Genomic DNA, 13,324 nt, shown 5'->3' with positions numbered 1-13,324 from the left:
TTAAGGGGTTAACTATTTCAGCTCCAGTATCTAAAACATCAGTGGTAAAGATTATCCTCGGGGAATTCTCCCTGCAGTGCTGCCGTCATATCAGTGGTGTGAGGCGGACTGCTTGCAAACAAGGGCTATCATGCATTAATCTAAACATGTTTATGGTGGAACATGCGTCATCATTTCATCAGTTCATCAGTTCAAACTGCTTTAGGTTTACTTGCGCAATCATAATCACAAATCATAATTAACCGTATTTGGCAGAATCAATCCAAACAGTGAAGCAGAGCGGAAATTAAATAAACAAGGGCAGTAGCATTCTGTATGCACACTGACTGACATTCACACATGACAGTGAGCACACACACAGATACCCAGATACCGCTTTCTCTCTTACACACACTTAACACTGTAAAACTACATGTTACAATGACTGCTCACTTGAAAGCCTTACAGCAGTGTTTCACAATAATCCACTCACCTGCTGACCAGCCACATTTACTTCATTTACCAGTGCAAGTACCCTTGAATTTGTATAATTACATTTTTTACTGTTAACTTATTTGGGTACCAAATATCTAGTCCAGTGCAGGACTCTACATTACTTGACAGAGAAAAAAAATCATTTGCAGTCTTTTTGGAATTAGTCAATTAGTGTAATCTATTGATTAATGTGAAATGTCCATCACAACTTACCACAGCCAAAAGCAATATTTTATAATCTCATCCTTAGTCTGATCAGCAGCCAAAAAAGAAAAACTATTCATTTTATGAGTAGAAATGGAGGAAAGCAAGCAAACTTTTGTGAAGCTGCAACTGTCTGGGTACTTAATTAATTACAAAAATAATTACTTGTTCATCAAAATTATAATTGATTAATTTTGCTGATTGAGTCATCAATCAATCGACTAATTGTTTCAGTGCAATTGTCTGATACCTGTCACCACTGCAGACAACCGCAGAACCTTTGCAAAACACAATTTTTTTCTTTTGTCATTTAGTTATGAAAATTCCATGACATTTTGCTGATGTTTCATTGTGTCAAAGCATATCCTAAACCTAAATATATTCAACTCAGGTCAGTAAAACTTTGTAAACTTACTATGTATTTTCAGTCTGATTTGCACTGCATGCTAAAAATTTTTATATGCAAAAAACAAAGTGAAAAAATACATGAGCCTTGGGCCCCCAAAGGTCTAGGGACGGCACTAATAAGGCATGTAAAGATCAGAGCCTTAGTTTCCTTGTGTTATAACTGTAACTGTAAGGGACGGAGGAGGTTTTTTTTAACATTTGGAGAGGGCAGAGTGAGGAGAGAGGAGAAAAATTCCCCAGGAGGAGGGCGATGTTTTTCACAGACAAGAGTTTCACTGGATGACTTTCAGAGTCAGATTGCCTCTGACTACATTTCCCAGCAGATGTGCCATGGATTGAGCTCAGGTGTGCAATCGGGTGTGCAATCAATGACGTTAACTCCATTAACGTTTAATTAAACAACCCAGGGATCATACCTGTCCCTTATAAAAGTAACAAAGTTGACTCCTTGGCCAGTGGCTCCTTGTGCCTTGCAGTTATTTCCTCTCATGTGATTATCGGAGCCTTTCGGGCCATTTCCAACCAGTCACTACTTGACTATGCCCTGGAATTATATATTTTGTGAGAGTGTGCTGCAGAGGCATAGAGAACACCTGGGATGAGGGTTCCGAATTTATGGGGAAAAAAAAGAAAAAAAAAACAACACAAGAAGAATGAAAAGAAAATTAGCAAGACATTATTATTAGTAAACAAGTTATATATATATATATATATATATATATATATATATATATGTATATATGTGTGTGTGTGTGTGTGTGTGTGTGTGTGTGTGTGTGTGTGTGTGTGTGTGTGTGTACATAGATAGATAGATAGATATGGTAAAACGGAAAGGGCCCAAAATTATTTTTCTTTTTTTTTTTTGCCAAGGCCCCTGAACAGGACATCACAGTGACTGACAAGATCGTCTGAATCAAGATACACAGCCAGACAGAGCTATCCACAAGGAAGAGACTCACAAACACACACACATACACACACAGTATATAACCTGGCCAAGTCCCATATGAATAAACATTTCCCAGTAATTGCGGGTCTTAAAGGTTGATTAGATCAAGGTTTTTCAAAGTTTTTCATGTTCTGGACACCCCAGTTCATTTTCATTCAGCAATAGACACTGACTAAAAGTTATTTTAATCTGGGCACCATGATATGAGAAGATATTTTGTTGTTCTCTTAAGTATTAAATTGTCCAAATGTCTCCATGCATACACCAAGGTCACACAATCATTTATTCACTCCGTCTCAGATTGGTGGAGGGAAAAGGATTGTGCCATATAGGTGACCTCTACATAAATATCACTTTTGACTCGTTTTCATCCGTTATCTGGCATTATGTCCAAGAAAACATCCCACAGTTCACAACTAAACCAAAGAGTTGTGTACTCCATGACCTTCTATCACTTTGTTTGTGCCTTTGCATTGTGGTCTCTTGCACGTGGCAAGATCTGACAAGATCTGGAAGAGGTTTTATCCAAAATACAGTTAATCTGTAAACTCAAAACAGAAATCTGTCCAGTTTAAGATACAACATAGGTTACATTACTCCAAAACCACATTAAGTAAACAAATATATATAGCTCAATATCCTCTCAGTATGACAGGTGCCATACAGCTGAGGGATCATTATCACACCTATTTTGGTTCTGCCCTGTGCTTTTTGATTTTTGGTGCAAAATATCTGACTGGTTTTCAAAAGTGTTTAAAATAAACACCCCGCTAGAACACTATCTGGCAATTTTTGGATGCTCTGATGTAACATCCACCCTTCCCTATGCCCTACAACAGGCCCTAATGACCGGCATGACTCCAGGCAAAGAGACAAGAGCCCTAGACTGGAAATCTCCAGTAGAAATCTCCAAAAGCTCCATGTTGTACAAGATGGTTGCTCTTTAAAACACACATGGAGCAGATACGCTTTAATGACCCTAAGTTGCGAAACTGATTCTGTAAGTTGTGGAGATAATTCCTAAATCTTATGAACGAGGTCTAACGTCATATCCCTCTTCTGTCCAATCTATATTAAATGCCATATCGTTCTTTTGTCCAATCTATATTCAAAGCATTTACTGAATAAATAAACTCTGAGAAAGTCTTGTTTTTCATTTGTTTTTGTTCAGTGTGATTGTTTGTGAATTAAAGACTGAAAAAATTAGAAAATAAAATACTTAAAATAAGATGAAGAGGCTTTCCAACAAGTCAACTGTTTCACTGATGAGATAGCACAGTGTTTTGGGATCAATGGATCTATACCTTCAGTATGCCTTCAAAAAGGGATGTACTAAGTTGAGATAAAGGGGGAAATTTTTAATTAATTAATTAATTAAATAATAAAATAAATATAAATATATGCATGAGACAAAGCCTTTGAACTTCTGACAGCTGGATAACCCTGAATATATTTTTTTGTTTGTTTTTTTACCCTTGGAGACTACAAAGTATTTTAAACATTGCATGATGATGTTAAGACACACACACGCACACGTGCACACACCATTCCACAATGTTAGGGACCCATTTTAGACTCCATCCCATCGAGCCCTCAAGTTCCCTTCCTACTTGAAGAAAGGCCCACAACACACATGACAGAAGCACAAGGACTTCAGCTGCTGTAGATTCAAAGCTGGTTTAACATTGTTATATTGTTATCTGTTTCCATTATTTTGTCCACCTACAGCATCCATGGTACAGTTTTAACACCAGAACTGAGATACCAGGGATGGTATCTGTAATCAAAGTCAAATTTGGGTATCACGATAACACGAAGGAAAAGACAAAGACACAATGTTTTTCTCTCTCCTTAATGAGCGGCTCTCAATGGAGACGTTATAATGAGGATGCTTCTACAATACAGGCAGAAAACATCAAAGGAAGGGGGCTGTGAGTCTGTGTGTGTGTGTGTGTGTGTGTGTGTGTGTGTGTGTGTGTGTGTGTCTGCATGAGAGGCCGTAATAAGATGACACTGCTATACATCCACACAAGCACAGCACACCTTAGAAATTAACATGGAAATATCTCTAATGTAAATTCCTGTATTAGGCTGCACTACCTGTGATGTATTTACTGGACATAATAGATTAATTTAACTAAAAAATAATAAGCATATTATATGCATGGGTTCCTCCTGGCCTGCCTTTCAAAAAAAGAGTAACAAAAAACCAAAAATGAACAAACACAATGTTAGCAAATTAGCAAAGAATTACCAGAAAATGTGCAAACTATTACTGGAAAATTAGCAATAAATAAATAAATAAATAAAATAAAATATATTATTTATAATTATTGGAAATATATTATTATCATTATTTAAAATAAAATTTAAAGAAAATTATCATAAAATTACCCTCAAATTAGTAAAAAAAAAAAAAAAAATCAAATACTGCATACGCATATGTAATTTATATACACTGCTCAAAAAATTAAGGTAACACTTAGTCATCACCGCATAACACCAAGTCAGTTAAACTTGAGGGATATCAATCTGTCCATTTAGGAAGCACAAGTGATTGTTAATCAGTTTCACCTGTTTTGGTGCATAAGAAAGTGACAACAGGTGCAATAGAGAGGCAATAACAAGACAGCCTCCAAAAAGGGAATGGTTTTGCAATTGCTCTCTCGTTATCCTTCCTGACAGATTCATCTCTAGTTTTGTGTTCTGCTAAAGTCCTCGTCACTACTTGTTGCATGAGGCAGTATCTGCAGCCCAGTCAGGTTGCACAGGTAGTCCAGTTCCTTCAGGACAGCACATCCATATGTATGGTTGCAAAAAGGTTTGCTGTGTTTCGCCGCAGTCTCAAGAGCATGAAGGAGACACCAGGAGACCTCCCGTTACATGAGGAGAGCTGGACAGGGCCATAGAAGGGCATCAAACCAGCAGCAGGACCGGTACCAGCTCCTTAGGGTTAAGGTTACAGGAGGAGCTCTGCCAGAGCCCTGCAAAATGACCTCCTCCAGACTACTGCACCTACTCCATGCAGATGGCGTGAGGGCCCGACCTCCTCTAGTGGGACCTGTGCTCACAGCCCAGCACCGTCCAGCTCGACACGCCAGAGAAGACCAGAATTGGCAGGTCCACACTGGTGCCCTGTTCTCTTCACAGATGACAGCAGGTTCACACTGAGCACATGTGACAGGCGTGAAACAGTCTGGAGACGCCATGGTAAACATTATTGTGCCTGTAACATCATCCAGCATGACCAGTTTGGCGGTGGGTCAGTGATGGTCTTGGGGTACGCTGACTGCTGTTAGGTACCGGGATGAAATCCTCTGAGCGATTGTCAGACCTGAATGTTGCTGCAGTGGGCCCTGGCTTCCTCCTGGTGCAGGACAACGCCCGGCCTCATGTGGGCAGAGTGTGTAGGCAGTTCCTGAATGATGAAGGCATTGATGCCACTGACTGGCCCTCACATTCCCCTGACCTGAATCCAACTGAACACCTATGGGATGTAATGTATTGGTGCATCCGACGCTACCAAATACCGCCACAGACTGTCCAGGAGCTCACTGATGCCCTGATCCATGTCTGGGAGGAGTTCGCCCAGGACACCATCAGCTGACTCATCAGGAGCATGCATACAGGCATGCGTGGCCATACACACTGCTGAGTCACATTATGTCTTGCTGTGATGAAATTCATGCAAGTTGGATCAGTGTGTGATTTTAATTTTTTAGTTTGATTTTTGGTGTGATTTTGAATCCAGCCCTCAATGGGTGGATGATTTTGGTTTAAATTCAGTCAAGATTTCCAACTGTGTATGTGCATGTGCATACACACACACACACACACACACACACACAGAGAGAGAGAGAGAGAGAGAGAGAGAGAGAGAGAGAGAGAGAGAGCGAGATGGATGGATACAACAACTATATTACAAGACGATTGCCAAAAGATGTCATCAAAAATGTCAAAATAAAAAGAAATAAAGCCTAACAAAAAAAAAAAAAAAAAAAAAAAAAAAACTGCCCACAGGCTGCTCGGTTTCGAAAAGTTAACACTCCAACTAAAATCAGAACAATGACTCAGACAGTGCACCACACACATGTGCAGTTTTTATGGACAGCACAAGGTTAGACAAATGCTACGGAACTAAGCCCATGAGAACAATAGTTGTCATTTGTACGTGATGTACTGATTCTGACAGGATGGAGAGCGAAAACATTTCCTCTAACAAAAGCCTTCAGCGCAGTTGTTTGTCTTTTTATGTATTTCTGTCCTCGAACTGTGAAACAATAAAAGATTTTGAATACGCAGCCAATTTTGAGGATGAACTGCCTAGCCTACTATTGGGGAAGGAGGGTAGACGTGGCTTGCAAGGCAATAGAGATTGGGGGATAATTAACTAAATGAGGTCTCAACAGAATGCTGGTTCTATGCAAAAAGAGCTTTTTGCTGAAGAACGGCAGAAATTTTCCTCCAGGTCTTTTACTTTCACAGACGTGTAAAAAAATACAGACATGGCAGATATGCAGCAGATTCAATTAGAGACACTGGTAATAATTACAAGTCCTCCCCCAGCAATACTAATGTGGCTCCAACAGGACATGTAATAAAAGTGAAAAAGGTTTTGTCAACAGCTTTGAATCTGATGAGTCATCATTACTCACTTAACCACGGAGCCCTCACCTGCATATCTGCTTACCTGCACCTTTCAATTTGTGGAATTTAACAACCCCGCTTACAATGTGTGTGAGTAACAGTTGAGCGCGTCAAATAATAGAAAGTGCTGTAACAGCAATTTGATATCTCCAATGTCTACACTGCACATAAAAACACAAAAACAGACACACTTGTGCATGATGGAGCAGGACAGCAAAAATAAGATGCAAAAATATGGAGAGGGAAAAAGAAAGCTAGACAGTTGATCAGAGAGAGCTTGATCCCTCCCTACTTATTCACCCTTGAAGTGTGTGTAAAGTGCAGGTGTTTGAGTCAAGTGTGTGTGTGTGTGTTTCCACATTGACATCCAAATTAAAGAGCCATGCCAGTGATTTTGGATGTTTGCTCTCTTTACTACAACTTACCCACATTTTACATTGCAACACACCGCTTCACAGATCATGTGAGGGTGTTCGAGATTTCTCGACACAGAATTAAAATCCTTTGATCTTCAAATTTGAATTTTTGGTTCAAACACCCACCTGATAATGTTCTGCTTCTGTGGCTAACAAAGTCATCACCATTCATATAGCACTGAACTGATAATTCTCTTTATTTTCTGTGGAGGAAGGCCCAGTTTTCAGGTCTTCAAAACACAGCAGTGCTGCTGCTTTGACTGCTTGACTTAGTTTTCATTTCATAGTGGAATGAATGGAAAACAAAGGCTGGATAAAAGGTAAGAAAAATAATCCCAGAGTGATTGGCAGAGATGTGATGTATATACATTTTGTAGGTGCTAAACATGCAGAATCACTGTTATGGTTAAATCTTTTTCTGTACCCCAATAATTGACATGCTATTTGAGTATGACTTGTTGCTGAACATTTGTTTTCTTTGTCTTTTTTTTTGTTTCCATCACATGAATTTTGAAGGATCGGCTTCAGGGAGCCCTTCTCACAGAAATACGCTTCATTCAAAATGTCCCAGACTAGAAGCTTTCCCGATGTCTGAATGTTTCTGTCTGTTCTGACGAGTGGAGCGCTGTGCTTCTTTTTGCTTGGTCTGATGTGAGATGAAAGTTTTACCAAGACGTTTATGCAGCTTGGCACTTTCAGTTAGTATTCTGCCTCTCATATTTGCATCTCGGTCTGATCTAGCTGGGTTACATTTACACCTGATAAAAAATGGTCTCCAATTTCTCTTTCCCTCACTAAAACACATCACTTCGTCTTGTAAATTCACATATTGCTACCATTTTCGCACATATCCACCAGTGTCCTGACAGTGTCCCAACAAAGTTAAAACTGGTTATGTTTCCAAACCTTTATGCTTGCATTCAGTGACTGTGAGAAAGTCAGACATGTAGGAGCTGCAAGTTAACTGCTAAACAGCACTGCATTAACACGCCACTCTGTCAGGGAATCAAACCCTCAAGACAAATGAGCCACAAGCTCACAAATTAATAAACACATAAATTGTTATGTAACCTTGGAGCTTTGAAAGCCATGTTTTTGCCTTCTGCGTCACTGGTTTTCAAAGTGAGGCCCTTCAGGGTCTTCCAGGAGGCTCCTCAGTAAAATGAGTAAGGTAGGGTAATTTCTTTTTTTACTTGTGTTCCTGGCCTAATTTGTTTTACTAATGTTCCAGCATTTTGGTTGTACTTTTTATTTTTGCAAATTTTTTTGGCATGTTTTTTTGAAGAAATCAAGCGACTTTGCCAGTTTTCAAAGGTTTAATTCACTCCACATCGCTACAACACAGAAATATGTATGGCTGATTAGGTTTTATTCACAAAACTTTGAACTGATTTGACACCAAGACAAACTCATGATTGACACATATCACATCTGAGTCCTGAGGGCAAAATAAGTTCAAGTGGGGGTCCAGGACTTGAGAGAGTTTTAAACCCCTGTTCTAGCTGACAATATGCTGCCATCTGAGCTACCTGCTGCTAAATGCTTTGTTTCATTTCCTTAGTGGCTGTATATGGACTGACATATTACATTTATATCTTCCTGTTAATGTGAACAAATGTGTTTCTAAACACTTCTGGAGGGGGGTTGGCTGATTGACCTGATCTACAGTGCATCAGGGGTACATTTGGAACTGGATGGTACGGCTTATTGCTCTATCAGATTGCAATTCCATTACCTGGGAATGCAGGTGGAAAGGGGTCAGGGTCTCTCCATCAAACCTAATGCACCTCTACCACTTACATGAATGACTCAGGCGCCTCCTGACTGAATTATGGCTTAGAGCCAAGCGATCAAGGATTTTTAAAATTTACTAGCTCATCACACACATACACACACACACACGCCTCCTCACCACGTTGAAGTCAAGGTTCTTCTCCACCCAGTCCGTAGCAGCGTCAAAGTCCTCATACATCTCCATGATGTAGAGAGTGTCCAGAGCGTCCACGATTGTTGCTCCCTTCATATTACCTGCAATAGACACATAGCACAGATGTTACAGATCAGTTCTCACTCTGCTGGTTAGTCAGGGGAAGAAAAAAAATCTGGAAAAATCAGGGGTGGCAGGCAAACTATGATACCAATTTTAACCATTTGTAGCAGAGGAAATTTAATTGACTTCATCCAAAACCAGGGAAAAGGCAATTAGAATATAAGAAAAAATCACTGGAACAGTATGCTGATGATGTGATAAGCAAATCAGAAAGAAATGACCAGTAAATTAACAAGAAATTTTATAAAATGTAAAAAAAAAAAAAATAAATAAATAAAAAATAATACATCATTACCAAAAAAAGGTAAAAAAAAAAAAAAAAAAAAGAAGAAAAAGAAAAAGAAAGAGAATTTGTTAATAAAACCTTAAAGAAAAGTAATGGGTGAGTTAAAATCCCTGAATTATGGCAAAATGCAAATACTATGAATTCAGGCTGCTGTCCAGTCCACTACCAACAGTTTCATCCCATCCACATTCTAATGACAGCTGACACGTGGATCTACATTTTATGCCCAGAAACAGGTGTCAGAACCCATTCACAGTACATTCACCTCGTGTATGATGCATTTTGTGAGCTGTGCTGTTTTTTCAGCTTGCATCGAGTGACAACAGGTGTCATTATTGCACTTGTTGGCTTGAAGTATAAACTAAACTGAGCACTTCAAATGTTTGGCGCTGTGTTCAGTGGCAAAATACTGGCCACTGACAACAGCGACAGCACCCGTGTTTCATCCCCAACCCTGAACAGGAGGACAGAGAGCGCAGCTGAACGTAGCTTTGGTTCACTTTGAACGTCTCTCAAGCCACAATTTGAAACAAATGCCATTTCAGAGAAGAAAAATGTACAAAAACAACAGATGCCACCATAACACTTGAAGGAAAGAGACTTGTAAGCTGCTTAAAATTTCAACTTTTTTTGAGTTGATAAAGCATTGTAAACAACATGCTTTTTTTATGTAGAATGTGTCCAAAATAACAAGTCTATAGGTTCTGCAGATAATTTGTGTTGGGTTCAGAAATTACACCCATCATGGGAAAACAGTAAAACGCTCCACTGAAAGCCACACTATTCAAACAAATTTTGGTTAGGTTACCCTCTATGCCTTACTCTACCCCTTCAGGTAGAGTAAGGCAGGTTTCACTGCAGCTTTTATAGAGTGTACAGTAAAATCCTCCCACACCACGCTGGAAAGGTTAATGTGGTAAGATATCTGATATGAAAAATACACAATAACAGCATACTGAACGGTTGATATCCAATTTTTATTACATTACTTAAAGCATATTTTTGACAGCAGTGATGCTTCTGAATGACTACAGAAATTTACTCATTGAATGATCATAAATACTGCGACTACGCGTTGCTTGTCACATCAATCATGAGGATGTGTCTGAGCACAGAGGCTAAATTTAAGTTGATAAAACTGAAAAAGTGGTCTCATCGTGTTCCTGTCACATACTATACTGTTGTGAAGACTTCTGACTACCAAAAATGAAACTTAATGATGAGCTCCAGATAACACGACCTGGCCTCTATAGAGCCCCTGGTTATCACAAGCGGGGCTTAAGATTAAATTTGTAAATCAAACACGTCAGTGCAATTCCAGCTGTTCCTGCCGGGACAGGCCAGCACTCATTCAGATGCAGATCAGATCCAAAATAAATCAGGGTAAGCTTATTGCTTATTCCCATGTTACCACAGAACACACACACACACACACACACACACACACACAAATTATCATTCCACATACTGTTTAGAATTTCAAGATGTAATTACACTCCTCAAAAAAGACACTTCAATAACAAGAGATCAGGTTTGCATCTTGACCTCTGACAACACAATCAGTGTGCAACAGAGAGAGAGCCCAGTTTGTTTGTTAATATCTCTCTTTCAGCTCTCTCTCTCTGTCTCTCTCTCACTCACACACACACACACACACACACACACACACACACACTACACAGATTACAGCTCTGCCTTTGCTGCCTGGTTGCATCTAGTGAAGGTTATTTCACTCTGAACAACCAAACAATGCATCATTGTATGTATGTGTACACACACACACACACACACACACACACACACACACACACACACACACACACACACACACACACACACACACACACACTACATGGCAGTGTGAGATGAGGGAATGCAGTGAGCTGGTGTTGTTATTGACAGGTGACACTTGCTAATAGAGTTCTTACTCACTTACTGCAGCACTGACACAAAGACACACACACACACACACACACACACACACACACACACAAACATTGCACCTCACAAGACAACATACACAGAAAAGTGTGTGTGTGTGTGTGTGTGTGTGTGTGTGTGTGTGTGTGTGTGTGTGTGCAGAATAAGGACATCTGCCTATGCAGGTGATGGATGAAGACTGCAGATGCTGCTCTCTCTTTCTTCGTTCATCCATCACTCTGCTCTGCACTCATTTTATGTTTCAGAGGGAGAAACAAAGGGATTTGGTTAGGAAGAGAAAAATAGAAGAAAGGATGGTGAGGGACAGAGAAAGAGCAAGGATAGAACGGAAGGGAACAGACAGATAAATGAAGATGGACACAAATGAAGGAGAGAAAGGAAGATGGAGGAAATGGAGGAGGGGAATGAAGATAGAGGGCGGAGAAGGGAGAAACGAGCACACTGGATGAGGACATGATGCAAGAGAGGAAAGGTGGAGCAAAAGAAAAAGAGAGGAAGAAAGAAAGAGAGGAAATGGATGATGAAAAGAGTAGAAGGAAAGGAAGACGCATGAATGAAAAGGTGGACTGCAAAAAAGAGGGAAGGAGTGAGGAAGGAAGTAAAGGAAGAAATAAAAAAGCAAAATTGATGAAATGTTGAAGACAGGGCTCAACTGTTCAAATTTTTTGGAGCGTGTTCAAAAAAGTACACGCACAGACAAATCACATACTTTGATGTGTATGTTTTTGTGCGCAGCTCTATAACTTATAGAATGTAATAACATGTAAGTCGTCATATGTGATGTCTATTTTCTGTCTAGCTTATGAAGCTGTGGCGCTCTGAGTGATAATGCAGGTTTTGTCTCATATCTGTCGTTGTTTGGGCCTCAGTTATGTGTAAAGTACAGGTTCTACTGATGAAGACGTCTTAATCACAATATAATCATCACTTCTGAGCAAAATGGACCACAGCGATTTTAGTTTTAAATAATAGTGAAACTAAATTACAGTGTTCATTTCAGATCTTCTCTTGCAGTGGTGCTAATTTTCTTGCTGTGGTGGTGCACCACTGCTACATGAATACAGGCGGAACACTGATGATGTTAATTATTTTACTCATTAATAATATCAACATGCTTCCTCATTTGTAAGCCTCAGCTGCCTGCTGACAGCAGCTTGTGAAGTCTTGGGACGGGCAGATTGGGACACACAGAAAAAGCATCTCTGCAACATCACTGCCATTGTGCCAAAAAGTGCAGCTAAAAGTGACTCCCGCTTCCATGTTTTGGGTGGAAAATTAAAATTCAAATGTAAATTCTATTTTTTTTTTTTTTCAACAATGACTTCCATGTCTATTGTCTTAGTGAACACTTTAAGGACTCCTGCGTCTTCAATCATCTTTATTTGACTGATCTGCTCCAACCTTGTGATGAATTTTATTCTTTTTTTTTAACAAGTGATTAAACATTTATGAAGGAAACTAATGGAAATACAGTTTTTTATAGCTGCTGAAAATGCAAATTATAGAGCAGGGCCACAGATTAGTCAATTACATTTGATTTACAAGCTGATCAAAATTAGCTGATATAGTGAAATTGTTTGTGAAACCTTCCCAGATGTTCTTCATATATTTCTTAAAATGATCGTGGAATCAACTGGGAATTACAGCTTGGAGGGAATCATATGTTTAACGAGCAACTGTTGTAATTCTATAATAGCATATGGGCATAACAGTGCCGTAATACTTTTAAAGCTTTTATGATAGGCCATGCTGACTCACAAGCTTTTGAATTCATATTTCCAATATTCTGGTACCAAGTGCAAAAAAAATAATAATAATAATTCAAATGCAACAGCAAAACATTATTAATTGGTGTGTTCCATTTTGTTTTGGATACAGCAATTATCTCAAAATAAGGCATGCATTTTTTTTTAAACATTCACACAGGAATTTTGACTTTCATGAGTGAA

General features: G+C 39.2%; 1 protein-coding gene across 2 annotated transcripts in view; it reads right to left on the bottom strand.

Moving 5' to 3' along the window:
- Positions 1-13,324, bottom strand: part of man1a1 (mannosidase, alpha, class 1A, member 1) — a 189,210-nt gene that overhangs the window by 94,520 nt on the left and 81,366 nt on the right. For both annotated transcript variants that reach the window (XM_030046877.1, XM_030046878.1), the window contains exon 3: positions 9,011-9,126. In XM_030046877.1, the coding sequence (XP_029902737.1) occupies positions 9,011-9,126 (116 nt within the window). The remainder of the gene's footprint in view (positions 1-9,010; positions 9,127-13,324) is intronic.

The sequence above is a fragment of the Myripristis murdjan genome, chromosome 24, assembly GCF_902150065.1.
Source record: "Myripristis murdjan chromosome 24, fMyrMur1.1, whole genome shotgun sequence".
In the NCBI taxonomy this organism is placed as follows: Eukaryota; Metazoa; Chordata; class Actinopteri; order Holocentriformes; family Holocentridae; genus Myripristis; species Myripristis murdjan.
This window is presented reverse-complemented; position numbering and strand designations above follow the sequence as displayed.